Raw genomic sequence first — 14077 nt, forward strand, 5'->3', positions numbered from 1 at the left:
AGCGTCCCCTCCGCTCAAGCTTTCGTCCAACGTTGCGAACGCACTTGGCGGAGTGTTAGTTCAGCCCTGCGCCGTTTTAGAGCCCAGACAGTTAAGGCTGCTAATAAGCGTAGATCCAAGAGTCCCAGATACTGCCGCGGTCAAAGGGTGTGGCTCTCCACCCTCAACCTTCCTCTTAGGTCCGCTCCTCGTAAACTGACCCCACGCTTCATCGGCCCGTTCCGAATTTCTCAGGTCATTAATCCTGTTGCGGTACGACTTCTTCTCCCCCGCTATCTTCGCCGTGTTCACCCGGTTTTCCACGTCTCCTGTGTCAAGCCCGCTGCCCGCGCTCCCACTCGTCCCTCTTCCCCCCCTTTCACGTTGAGGGCGTTCCCATCTACAGGGTCCGCAAGATTCTAGACATGCGTCCCCGGGGCCTTGGTCAGCACTTTCTGGTCGATTGGGAGGGATACGGTCCCGAGGAGAGAAGTTGGGTTCCCTCTCGGGACGTTCTGGACTGTTTGCTGATTGATGATATCCTCCGGAACCGCCAGGTTTCCTCCTCGAGAGCGCCAGGAGACGCTCGCTGGGGGGGGGGGGGAGGGGGTACTGTCATGTCTTGTCTTGTTGTTGTATCATCTTATGTTTTCTTACTGACTGACCAAAGTGCTTTACAGAACTACAAAATTAAAAGACACCAACACCATGTGTAGTAGCACATCATAAAACAGTACAACAAGGTTAAGAACACCTTAAAACGGGAGACGTCCAAGCAGTCTCGGAGACTATCAGTAGTAGAAAATAAAAACAGTAACAGGTTTAATACTAGTATCATACTCGAAGGAGAGAAATATAAAATAGACAGAAAAAAATATATAAGTATAAATATATCTATAAAAACACCCATACACACACACATACACATAATAATATATATATATATATATATATATACATACATACATACACACACATATATGTACACATATACACATACATATACACGTATATGCACCTTATTTGTAGGCCAAAGAGAACAAGTCGCTTTTAAAAGTGACTTAAAAGAAATCACAGAAGGGGCTATCCGAACGTCCAAGGGCAAATTGTTCCACAACCGAGGCCCAACCACAGAAAAGGCTCGATCCCCTACGCTTAAGTCTGCATTGAGGGACTTGTAACAGATTTTTTCACCTGATCTCAGACTTCTTGACGCGTGTAAGGTTGAAGCAGTTCAGTTAGGTAGCTAGGCGCTTGGTTGCATAGAGCTTTGTACACAAATAACAGGATTTTAAACTCCGTTCTGAAATGAATGGGCAACCAGTGAAGAGACCTCAGAATTGGGGTGATGTGGTCACTTTTCCGACCATTTGTGAGGAATCTTGCAGCGGCATTTTGCACCAGTTGAAGACGAGCTGTTTATGCTTTGAGATACCGCAGTAAAGTGAATTGCAGTTATCTACATGTGTGGTGATAAAAGCATGAACAGCCATCTCAAGAGTTTTGTGATTAAGAAAAGGTTTGACTTTTGACAACAGCCGCAGGTGATAAAACTAGAGCTTATTACAGAAGAGATTTGCTTTTCAAAATTTAAAGACTCATCCAGACAAACGCCCAAGTTCCGCACACTTGCAGAACTAAATGCCGCTAGTCTGCCTAGGTCAAAGGTAACAGCCTGGGGATTACCAGTGGACCCGAAAACAATGATCTCTGTTTTGTTTTCATTTAAAAACAAAAAATTTTTATCCAGCCAAAATTTTACTTCATCCAGACAACCTAACAATGATGAAAGGGCAGAGGGATCATTTCTCTTGATTGGAACATACAATTGGGTGTCATCTGCATAGCAGTGAAAAGATACCCCATGTCTTCTTAGAATGGTGCCCAGTGGTAAGATGTAGAGGGAAAGAGAGAAGGCGCTAAAATAGAACCTTGAGGAAGGCCACAGGTTAGATGCGCAGCAGACTGAAGAGCAATTTCCTAGCTTTACTCTGAAAGTACGACCCGAGAGATAAGATTGGAACCACTGGAGGATCTACACCTTTTAGCCCCACATCATATTCTAGTCTGGATAACAGGATAGAGTGGTCGATAGTATCAAAAGCTGCCGACAGATCAAGAAGAACAAGAGCCACAGAGTCACCAGTGTCAGTGGAGCGATAGATGTCATTTAACACTCTCAGCAGAGCAGATTCAGTACTGTGAGCAGACTTAAAACCAGATTGAAATTTTTCAGAGATATCATTGCATTTTAGAAAGGGCTGGAGTTGGTCAAGAACAACTTTTTCCAACACCTTAGAAACAAAAGGCAAAACTGAGATAGGACGGAAATTATTTAACACGGTGGGATCCAGTGAAGGCTTCTTGAGCAAAGGAGTGACAGTGGCCTCCTTGAGGGCAGCAGGGATAGAGCCGGTAAGGAGGCATTTATTAACAAAGGACACCAATCCTGGCCCTACTGAATCGATAATCAAATCCTTCTACTCTTATGGCATCTATTGGCTCTCTTTTGTTACTTCTCTCCTTTTCCCTCGCTCCCCAGCTGTCTCTCGTCTCCCCTTAATTCTTCGACAATTTCCTCCCCACCTGATTCCGTTTTCCCCGCTGATTAGCGCTCTACTTCTTTCCCTGCTTTCTCTGCCTTCATTGTCTGAGTCTCACTTGAGAACGCTACACGCTGTTTCTATCCACAGTCTGAATTGTCGCTGTCCAGTCCTGTCCTGTATTTGTTTCCGCTCCTCTGCACCCCTCTCTCCGTTATCCACCTGGATTTGTGTTCTATTCAGTTCACCCCTCGCTGCTAGAGGTCTGGTTCCCACGTTCTCCCCTCTATCCCTGCCAACCCCAGGGGAATCCACAGCCTGTCGGCGCCACACTGCAAGCCCCGGCAGCCGCCTAAGGGACACCCGCTAAGGAGCTCTGAAGACTGCTCCCTTCATTCTTCGCCCACGCTGCGGGTTGTTTATGTTTACCTTTCGCCTCTCAAGGAGAAGACTTTGTGTTCTGTTGTGATCTAATTACGAACTTTCATTAAAGACTGCTTTTTGTTATATCGCTTTTGGGTCCTCACTTACCTTACAACAGTAACAAACAAAAAAACCTAAAAAGACATGACATCGGTGAAAAGTTTCTGTGAATAATTTCAATTCAATCTTAATTATAACTTTCTTAAAAGCATGTACAAAAATTACACTCTAATTCAGTATCCTATATAAATACATTACACTGTTCTTGGAATACTTGATTGTGTTTGGTGAACTGGCATTCTGCAGTCATATATTGTTCTATAATGACAGCTAAAAAAGTTTGCATCACTCCGCAGTCTGTTTCTTCTGACACAACAAAATAAGCTCAACTCGATATTTCTTGTACATTTATTTGTTTGGTAAGTAGCCAAGAAACAAACGGGATAATAGACAGTCAGCTGGTCATTATAATAAAGGGTTAAATTGGGAAGCAGTATTATATAGAGCAGCACAGGGAAATTTGTCCATTTCCTAGATGCACACTCTGTTTTTTATCATTTAATTCATTCTGCTGGTTATGCTTTTCAGCAGGGGTCCCGGAATTGTCGCCAGATTTGTTCACATCCAAATTCACCCCTTGATTATCACAAAATAAACCTATTCAGGGTGATTCAGGCTTGATGTACCTTTCTGGGTTAATTTTGTTGGTTCCTGTGCTACTGTTCACTTACCTTTGGGTTGAGGTACTTGTCGAGGAGTTCCTGCCCACATTCCTTCCTCTTCTCATCAGGCGCCACTCCATACTCCGCCTGAAACGATGGAGAAACATTAGCTGTAATATTTGTAATATTTTATATCCATTTACATTTATGCATTTGGCAGACGCTTTTATCCAAAGCGACTTACAGAGCCCTTATTACAGGGACAATCCCCCCTGGAGCAACCTGGAGTTAAGTGCCTTGCTCAAGGACACAATGGTGGTGGATGTTGGGCTCGAACCAGCGTCCTTCTGATTACCACATTACCAGTTATGTGCTTAGACCACTACACCACCACCACACCACATATTCCTTATTATTTATAATATTTACTTCATATATAGTATTTAGCTGCCTCTGGCTTGAACAAGAATATAAACCAAGTTCTACTACACTACATGTGTGATGACATTTTTGACATCGTATTTGATCTTTTCAAATTTCACAAATGAATTTGTAAGCCTGAGAAAAGCTGTGGAAACAAATATGTCTATGATTCATCCAAAATTAGCATGATGTGTCTGAAAACATTATTAGTCTGTTCAGTTGATTTCAACATAATTTCACAGCATCACTATGCCAGAAAACAAAGTGATTCATCAAAAACTGGTTTTATAACATGAACAATTAAAGAAATTACAAACAAAACTAAATAATAAAGGATTTTTAATTCTATCACAAAAAACTGAGGATGACGTAACTACATACAAACACAAGGGAATATTTACACAATGCCTTATTTTGTAACCTTTCTGATAAAGCATTGAAGTCCTGCAAAGCAAGGGAGTCAGACCAAAAAAAAGCTAGATGCAGCACAACAAATGGAACTGGATGTCTCAAGATGCATTTTAAAAACTATTTATTTATTGTACAAAGGCGAGGCAAATACTAGAGTTCATTCAGAAATTTTCTTCGGAGCTGATGGTTGTACATGCTGTTCGCGTGAGATCACACCAGTTCCAGTATTCCTCTGACGCTCTGCATGCTGTTGGATTGATGGCGCATTACAGCGGTGATTTCTCCTTCTTGCACGGCAGTGCAATTGCCCCTGGGCGCTTCGACAGTGCAGAAACCCAAACTCTAAGAGAGTTGTTTAAAAGAGTGATTTTCTCTAAAAGAGCAATACACAGCGGCGTTGAACGTCCATTTCAGGACGCGTCTTTTTAAAGATGTGTTTCCGCCTCTGTGTAGTTTCTGGATGCGGTTGATTTCTCCCCAACTCATAAAAGCTGCCTGGCGTACCTGGGCTGCGATTACACGCAGGCAGCGTTTCTATGAATGGTCTATGTTTTCAGGGCGATAACATAGCCATAACAGCATTGCGGTCGTAGGCTTTCTTTTGTCATGAGAGAAAGCCACTTCAGCCGCCCCCACGCGCCTCGCCTCCTTCCCACGCTATTATTATGGGTTATGTTCTGCCGCAAACCTGCCGCCAGGTGCCATGCCCTGTCTGCTCGCCGAGGGCGTTATCCTGCGGCTTTCAAGAAAGAAAGAAAAGCGGTGCTCCGCCTCAACAAGCATGGGCCCAGCTCTCAGCCCCGGCGTCGAGCTCCCCGCAGAAGATGGACGCCCCCTCATCTCACGGACCCCCTCGAGGACCCGGAAGGCTCCCAGGCACTCCTGAGATGACCGACCCAGAGACCGAGACGTTAGCTCCGGAGCTGGTAAGACCACTCCGTCCCCCGGTGGGGGGCCGGGAGGAGAATCTTTGTTGAATTCATTTCATTTGGAGTACTCACATTCTCAATAATAGAGCTATTTCCTTTTTTGTCTCTGGGTCACCTGGCCCGCAAATGCCGTTCTCACGGCACTCTGCCGCCAGGCCTCAACAGTCCCAGCATGCTGGACACGGCCACAGTCCACCTTCAGCCCCACGACTGTCCCCCGGCTGGCCGGTTCTGACGAGTCTAGAGGACGCCTGCAACCGGACCTCCTCCTCCAGTCACGAACCCGCCCCCTGCTGGGCGCGGAGCAAGGTAAGTGCTTTGAGTTTGTTCTCAGCACCAAAGCCTCGGGACGCACCCTTGCCTCCTGACGCCACACTACCTGCTTCGCCCCGCTGCGAAGCCCCCGCCGGGTACATCCAAAATACTCGTCCCCCAGCACGGAGTTTGGAGGCGTGGCTTTCACTGCCCAACCCGTCACGCTGGCTGTACCGGACCATTCGACTCAGTTACGCAATTCAGTTTGGGAGCGACAGAAGGGGAACGTCTAGGTTACGAATGTAACCTCCGTTCCCCGATGGAGGGAACGAGACGTTGTGTTCTTCCCAGCCACATCGCTGAGCCGAGCCGCTGTAGTGGCCGGACCATTTCCGGCTCCTCAGAAAAATCCTGAATGAACTCTAGTATTTGCCTCGCATTTGTACCCGTATGTCCGGGGGCGGGGTATGCAAATACTAGCTGCCAACTTCTCATTGGCCTTTTTTTATAGATCAGAGGTAAATTCAGTGCTCAAAAGAGACCCCTAGTGTCGCTTCTCCGACACAACGTCTCGTTCCCTCCATCGGGGAACAGAGGTTACATTCGTAACCTAGACGTTCTTCAACTTTGGGAACTTTTAACACTGTGAATTTCTAGAAAGTAAAGTTTCGCTAAAAATATTTTTCACACTTTCACTAGTTTATTTAATTTGTCTACTAACAATGTCCAAGTTTGTATGTACATGCATCAATGGAGATTTATGTCATATTTGTCAATTATTCTGAAAGTCATAAAATTTACACCACAGTGACATTTCCAGCACAGCTCCAATTCTGAATTGGGTTTAATAGAATTCTATGGTAGAAATTACATTGTTTTTTTACTTTTTGGCAATAACTCATCAGTTATTTCATAACTCATATTGTATGTATCCTAAATACACACAATTAAATAATATTTTTACATGATGCCCCATAGAAATATCCTGCCCACAAGTGATATTTACCTTTCAGTATTTTTTTTCCCCCCAAACATCATATCTAATCTCAATCATGCTCCTCAATTACACTTTGTTGACTCTTCATACATTGTTTGGTGTGTGGAAATGATGCCACAACTGTTGGAAAAAATAATTTTCACACAATAAATATTGAAATGATTTGTTTATTTCACTCTTTGTTCAGATTCTCTAAAAGTTTTAAACATCACTTTAAATAATGAAAATCATTTAAAAAAACATATATTATTATCATAGTTTAATTTTCAAACTCTGGGTCTGGGACAATGCTAAATTAAAATGTTAAATCTAAACATCAAATTAATTTGAAATATATCAAAAATAAATGATAAAGGCCAGGTAAAAGTTTCCAAGTTTCAATGTAACCATCATAAAACAAAAAGAAAAAAGTTGGCTGTCTCACTCCTGTTTGCAGAGTTAGCAGAAGTTGAAGAAACATGCACAAATTTTAACTTTTTTTAGCTGAAACTGGACCAGTTGGTGATACAACTGTCTCAGGGAAGTTCTTTTTACAACTTTTAATTCTGATGACAATAATGAATATATGAACAAGCAAAATAATAGAGGTACTGATATGCTCAGTTCTGCACAGAATTATTAAATTTTACTTATGAAATACTGTCAGACTGTGACTAAAAAGCATGCCTGTAGAACAAAATTAGCTGTAAAGTTTATATTTTAGGCCTAACTTTTTGTTAATGTTTGATTTTAGATTTAGAACTTTTACAGTTGTCCGGCCAAGAGCATTGAGTGGGTTTTTTCACTCTCGCTTTAGTTTTTTAGTCAATATTGCTGTTTTTGCAAATTGTGCAGCACCAAACTTTATCTGTTGCTTCTGTTATTAATGTAGTTCCATCCCAGATATTAATGAGTACCATCAATCTCATTATATGCAATGGATTCAATACAATGCCTCATTGATAAACTAATACACTGTTAGTGTACACAAGTCAGGAAAATACGTTATTTTAAGGCAAAGACATTGTTAACTGAATACTGTGCATTTGAATATAAAATGGCACAAGTAGTGTCTTCAGAGAATGTGCAGCACCAAGGTCTTCAAAGTGAGGCAAACATCAGCTAGTTTTTTTTCACGTGGGTGTGCACTGGTACGTGTAAGATGATACACAAATCGAGATGTTTATGTTGTAGCTTGCAGAAACAGAGTAAGTGGTAGTCTGCATGCCATATCTGAAATGGCATGTCATGTCAAAATATTGATGGAACGAGGCAAGATTTGCCCTAAAACACAGGATTTTGGACGGTAAAGCTGAACTCAAATCAGAGGTTGAAATGCTTATCGGAGGGTCTGTTAACCTGAATGTGATTACCCCTTAGGCCAGAAACATTCTTGCAACTATACTAATATCTAATTTATGGGTGTGGACAAGAACTCCAGGCATTTCTTCTAAGCTAAACTTGCCGGTGGGCATTTACTAGGAGTAAAAGCAGTGGTGCAGCTGTGACCCCAGCATTCCTGTACATCACTGGGTCACCCAGCTTCTGAAAGTGGTGAACACAGAGAAACAGTACGAACTAGGGGTTATACTGAACTGAGTTTGTGGTGAATAAATGTCAGACGATATCCAGGATCTCTTTGATTGGGAAGACATGGACTCTGATCCAAAATCTAGTGAGCTGCCTCGCTGTCTGCCATCTACATCAGCAACCTTCTAAGTGGCAGTTCACACATGACAATGCGACTGTCTGTGTTGTTTTGGAATTGCTTTTCTATGTAAACATGCATTTATAAAGAAGCTAAGGCCATTCCTTGGGAAATTGCTCTGGAACTCACATCAACTTGTTTGTTTCCCCGAATGCAGGCTCGTTTGTTTTGCAAAAGTGAAGAGAAGAACCAAACACATCTTTTCTTTTAAATAAAGAATAATTAGCGATCTGTTTCTCACCACAGCATCCAAAAATTTGATACAGCGTCTCAACTCCAGCCTGGTATCACAGAATTGTCGGAATAGCAAGCGTCCGATTGGCTGTCTCTCGCAAAGGCTGTTGTAGTCTTTCTCTGTGGAAACAGACCAGTAAAATACACAGTGACTAAGGGCTTTGAAAATGGGGAGTTAAGCACACACACACACACACACACACAGAGCGAGAGAGAAAATTAGTAAATATAATAGGGGCCAATCGATGAACACAATAAAAATCAATAGCACTTTCCACTCTTCTTCTCTTACTGAAAAGGAAATTTAAGAGACAAAACCATTAGTTGACCACAACCAGATGGATAATAACATATACAACATCCTTGAAATATTAAAGACACATTCCAGAATTGGTAAAGCTGTTCTGTTCTACCCAAATTAATGCAAAATGTACAGTACTTCATCATCTAGTGAAATTTTCAATGGCCAATGCTGATACAATATCCAGAGAACAGTTTGGCTAATGGCTGACATACAGCTGATATATTCATAATACAATTTAATAAATGTAATTTACAGCAAATTGGATGTACACAAAATCGCTTAAATGAAACAGTAACACTTTTCAATAAGGTTCTATTCATTAGTATTAGCAAATGTATAAGGTACAGTATCATGAACTAACAGTGAACAATATATTTTTTTATTAATGTTGCTTAACTGATCAGAATACATAATATAGTTTTATTGTGTTTGTTCATATTCAAACAACTAATATTAAAGTAAAAAAAAATATTCGTATATGTACATTAACCATGATTAAAAAGCACATTTTTGGATCATTTTAACTGTTGCGTTAACTAATGTTATCAAATACAACCTTATTGTAGTGTCCTAATTAAATAAAATCAGTGAAATTTCACTAAAAACATTTGAAAACAGCAAAGCTAAAAACGCATTTTAATCTGCCAAGCGGACACAGTTATAGACTAACAAGCCTGTAAAGTAAAAATTTGAAATTTGAATATTCATCGAATTAAAGATGAAAATGCACATTTGAATGCTAAATCGAATTGCAATAATGTTCTTGTGCTAAAAAATCTAAACACATTGCCATGAGCATAACAGAACACAGGTGAGATGCGTTTAAGGCTGAAGTTCTTTTAACATGAAACAGAGTCTAAAAAAAACACAGCATTTTAAAATACAAGACACTGAAACAATTGTGAGATGCAGCACAATGGTCAAAGACATCCTTGTAGCTCATGTTCAATAGAAAAACAAATGGAAAACTTAGAATTTTGGTAATATAAAAAAAAGTTTTTGTTTTTGAGAACAAAAAATCTAACTTCATTTGTCAGCCCTGTTGACAGCCCTAACTGCCAATGCTGGTAATCTCAAAATATCAGCCAACAACTTTGCCAGCCTGATACGTCCAGATATTGACATAAATGAGGAGTAACCTCAATTTCCAGCTGCGCAATTACTTGATCTAAATGCAAAACTAAAAATGTACCAGGCCTTTTTTTTCAGTGAGGAAAAGAGATGTTTTAAATACAAGTTTGCCTCATACTAAAGAAAATAAGATAATATCTGTACAATGACTAAAATCAAGAGGGCTAGATCAAGAAACATGCAACTGTTGCAACCTCAGTAGCGCAGCTTTAAAACCACAAGGCAGTGACTTTAAAAGCTATTCTAAACCATGTCTTTGGCTATGCACCTGACACAGTGGTTGAAATGTGTGTGATTATGTACTGAAGAGAATGCATTGAAGTGAACAGAGTGGGAAGGCAGTGGCCAGCGGGAGCGGCTGAGATTTGCATTTACTGCTAAGGTATATGCAAAGATGCAGCAGAGGCAAATGGGAGTGTGTGGGCTTGCAGCAATACAGAAGCAGTGTGTGGGAGGCTGGTATCGATAGCAATGATGGATAAATACAGTACATAGAGAGCTTAAAACTACTTCATACCACTGCTGGTACACAGCACACAGCTGTACAGAGGACAACCATCAGCTTTATTGCTGATGGTCTATGCTTGGTTTAAAAAGAGTAGATGAGATAGCATGATTTCTTTGAGCAAAATTAGTTTTTAGTTTTTCTGTTTGCTCTAAATTTTAAGTGGTCACATGTTGTGTATTAGATGATGGTCTCCAGCATGGGATTCTGGTGCGTTGTGATAATCATGGTTTACCATGAAGTACATGTTCCTAAATCAACATTCATTTTGGTCCTGGAACAACATTCCTATCTGCCAATCAGCATTTAGGGATAGGGAAAAGGATGGGTTAGGGTTAGGCTTAGGGGCCTGTAAAACATTCTTATAGGTGGCTCGTGGTTAGAGTTTTACACTAGCTTGGTTTCTATCCACATGTTTCTATGTTTTGGTATATCGCTTACAAAAATGTTGCATGGAAACAGCAAAATGTGAATAAAATTTCCAAAATGCGCATTTTAACCAGTGGACCAATCATTGCATAGCATCATAAATGTTGCTCTAGTCATTCTGAAATGCTGGAGCCAAAGCCTGTCATCAAAATTATTAGCTAAATCCTGCTTTATTCGCAAATTGTTTTTAAGATAGTTTTTTTGTATTAACTACATTCGTAAGGTTAAGGTTGGGGTTAGGATGGTCCTGGAACATGTATATTTGGCATGCTGGTGTCTAGGGCTGGACATTGGGTACTATATTGAATATTCATAATATTATCGCAATGATTTTTCTGGCTATTCAAAATTAGGTAAAATTGTGAATGATTTTCATGTTTTTATTTGGCCATCAAGTTTCTGAAGAACTTGTTATTAGAACATTTCATGATCCCTCCTCATCTTGCAACTTGCGATAATGAGAGCATTAAGACTAAAATGTTTTAACAACATCTCTGATAGCATAGAGTTGGTAAGGTCGATTGGTAAGGTCAATTCTTTTCCAGGAATCATATTAAAATGAATGCATTCATTCAAAACTCCAATTTAATAATTTGACGGGCATCATCACCTAAAATGTTAATGGAAGTTTCCATTTTACTAATATATAAATGGAAATGAGGCCGTTCAGACTGATTATGTTATTGCATTAAAAAAACAAATGGAACAGAATGCAGGTTAAAAGTCGAGATCGTATAGCATCCTTTAACTTTAAACAAGTCTTGATTTGAGGATTTGATTAGCGCATATTTACACAGAATTATTATTTTTTTTTTAAATAGCGCAGACAGGCTCCAAAACACATTTGGTGTGAACGTCCCTAATTATACCTTGTGTTCATTTAGTGACCATCACCAAAAATAAAAAATTAAATAAACTTTATGTTTTACTAGATTTCTTGCATTAAATAATTTAAATGCAATTGGTTCCAATGGCTGTTTGTTCAAAATAATGGTCTCTCTGTTTGAAATAAAAACACTGTTTAAAGCAAATTCAAAGCAAATATGTAAATACTGAGACATACTGTATATCGAATATCAAAAAATTAGATATGATTTTATAACTATATCACCCAGCCCAACTGGTGTCAATTCTAAGTTTCTTAACTAGCTTAACCATTAACTCCTTGGCCAACCAGCTTCACAAGCTAAGTTTTATTGGTGAACAGCATGGCTGTGCTAGTTCATCACCTACATCTTCACCAAATGAACAGCTTCCTGACTGACTACTTTAAGCTTCTGCATGAGCTTCATGCTGTCTCAGTTATAGCCAGAGGGAAATTGGAGGAAAGATATATATATATATATTGTTAATAACTGATGTTGAAACAAGGCCGCTTTGTCTTCCTTTCATCCCTCTTCCAGCAGGGTCATCTTCAACTTTACAATAAAACCCTAAAACAAACCTGAATTGTCCATTTAATGGAAATAATTAAATTGGCAGCAACAAAGTTTCATTCATGTGGCCACAGGGCTTCTTTTGAGTGTACAGAGTGCCTTCAGATGGTCTTGCTTCGTCACATTCCTACTCTAGGAAGGGTTTCGTGACCTGGTAGTGACTGGACAGTCAGGAGATGAGAGTAAAAACACAGAGAAGCTGAGAGATGAGAACAAAGACTTCGGGATAGTTCATCCAAAACTTTTAATTCTGTCATAATTTATTCACCCTATAAACAAACCAGCAGAACTATCGGTCTTATGTGGAACACAAAATCAGAAGGTAGGCAGAATGTTAGTCTCAGTCACCATTCACTTCCATTGTATGAAAAAAAGGAGTCATTTTGCTAAACAAATTCATATATTTTTGTGGGTGACTGAGTAAATGATGAAGACAATTTTCATTTTTGAGTGAAAACCAACCATTTAAGGCTGTTGTTACTTATTTCACATGCAAAGTGTTTTAGTCAAACATTGCAAAGGTCATTTAGTCTGTATTAGAAGTCTTAAGGCTGGTTTAAACTTCAGTTTCAGTTTATACCTACGTCATAGGCTCTGCTTTTGCATTTATACAGTAGTTTTGCATTGGTGTGTCTGCGTTGTACACAGCCAAAGTGCAAGTGTATTGAGAACCTGTCTTTATTTCTGAAATAATGATATATTTCATAAATTAATAAAGGCAATTCAATTTGTGGATTCAAAAGTATTTGTTAAATGATTGTAGCAATAAAAACTAGTTCATCAAAGTATGTAGTGTACATATTATTTATATGTTGCCACACAGAGAAAATAAACCAGATACATGTTGTACGCTTGCTCTCGAGGCGCTTAATGGAATGTTCTAGGTTCAGTACAAGTTAATCTCAGTCGACAGTATTTGTGGCAACTTTGTTGATTACTGCAAAAATGTATTTTGACTTGTTCCTCCTTTTCTTACAATGAAAGTGAATGTGGCAAATTTTTGCAGGGTTTAAAAGGCAGAAATGTGAAGCTTATAATTCTATAAAAGCACTTACATACATTTTTCTGTTAAAACGTGTGTATTATTTGAGCTGTAAAGTTGGTTGCTTCATTATTTTTTACAGTAGGATGTTAGGGTTTGTTGACATTACATCATGGTAAACGAGTTGTAAAATATAAAAATACATTTACACAGAAAAGTTTAGCAAGTGATTTTATCAGAGTAAAAATCATGTTTACACAAATATTGTTTATGTCTTGTGGCTGTACTTTTGAAACAGTGAGTATTTTAAATGTTAATACATTGGCCCCCATTCACTTACATTGTAAGTTCCATTAAATTTTGCTTTTTTTTAAAGAAAAGGAGGAATGAGTCAAAATACATTTTTATGGTAATCAAGATTATGCTACAAATGCTGTCGATTGAGCTTAACTTGTACTGAATCCAGAACATTAATTTAAATAATGATAAATAAATATTTTGGCATTCTTTGACTGTTTGTGCTGAGAAAAAAATCATAAAATTAATTAAAACCACTCATTTGACCATCACAAAATGCATGTCATTTAATGTTTTAAAGCTTAGAAGCTGAACTTTACAATGCTTATAGGCAATATAACCAAATCTTAACAAGTGCTTTTTAATTTAATGACAAATTAGAAGTGTTCTGTTTTCATACCTTAAGAAATTAAATTTTTAATGTACACTATTCCATCAAATATATGGTGA

The 14077-nt window shown here is 39.2% G+C and overlaps 1 protein-coding gene across 1 annotated transcript in view; it reads right to left on the reverse strand.

Moving 5' to 3' along the window:
* Positions 1-14077, reverse strand: part of LOC127624621 (G protein-coupled receptor kinase 6-like) — an 86282-nt gene that overhangs the window by 32999 nt on the left and 39206 nt on the right. Inside the window, exons 3-4 of the mRNA XM_052099417.1 lie at positions 8551-8663; positions 3677-3754 (exon numbers count right to left, since the gene is read on the reverse strand). Coding sequence (XP_051955377.1) covers positions 3677-3754; positions 8551-8663 — 191 coding nt within the window. The remainder of the gene's footprint in view (positions 1-3676; positions 3755-8550; positions 8664-14077) is intronic.

Source organism: Xyrauchen texanus, chromosome 31 (genome assembly GCF_025860055.1).
Source record: "Xyrauchen texanus isolate HMW12.3.18 chromosome 31, RBS_HiC_50CHRs, whole genome shotgun sequence".
NCBI classification, from domain to species: domain Eukaryota; kingdom Metazoa; phylum Chordata; class Actinopteri; order Cypriniformes; family Catostomidae; genus Xyrauchen; species Xyrauchen texanus.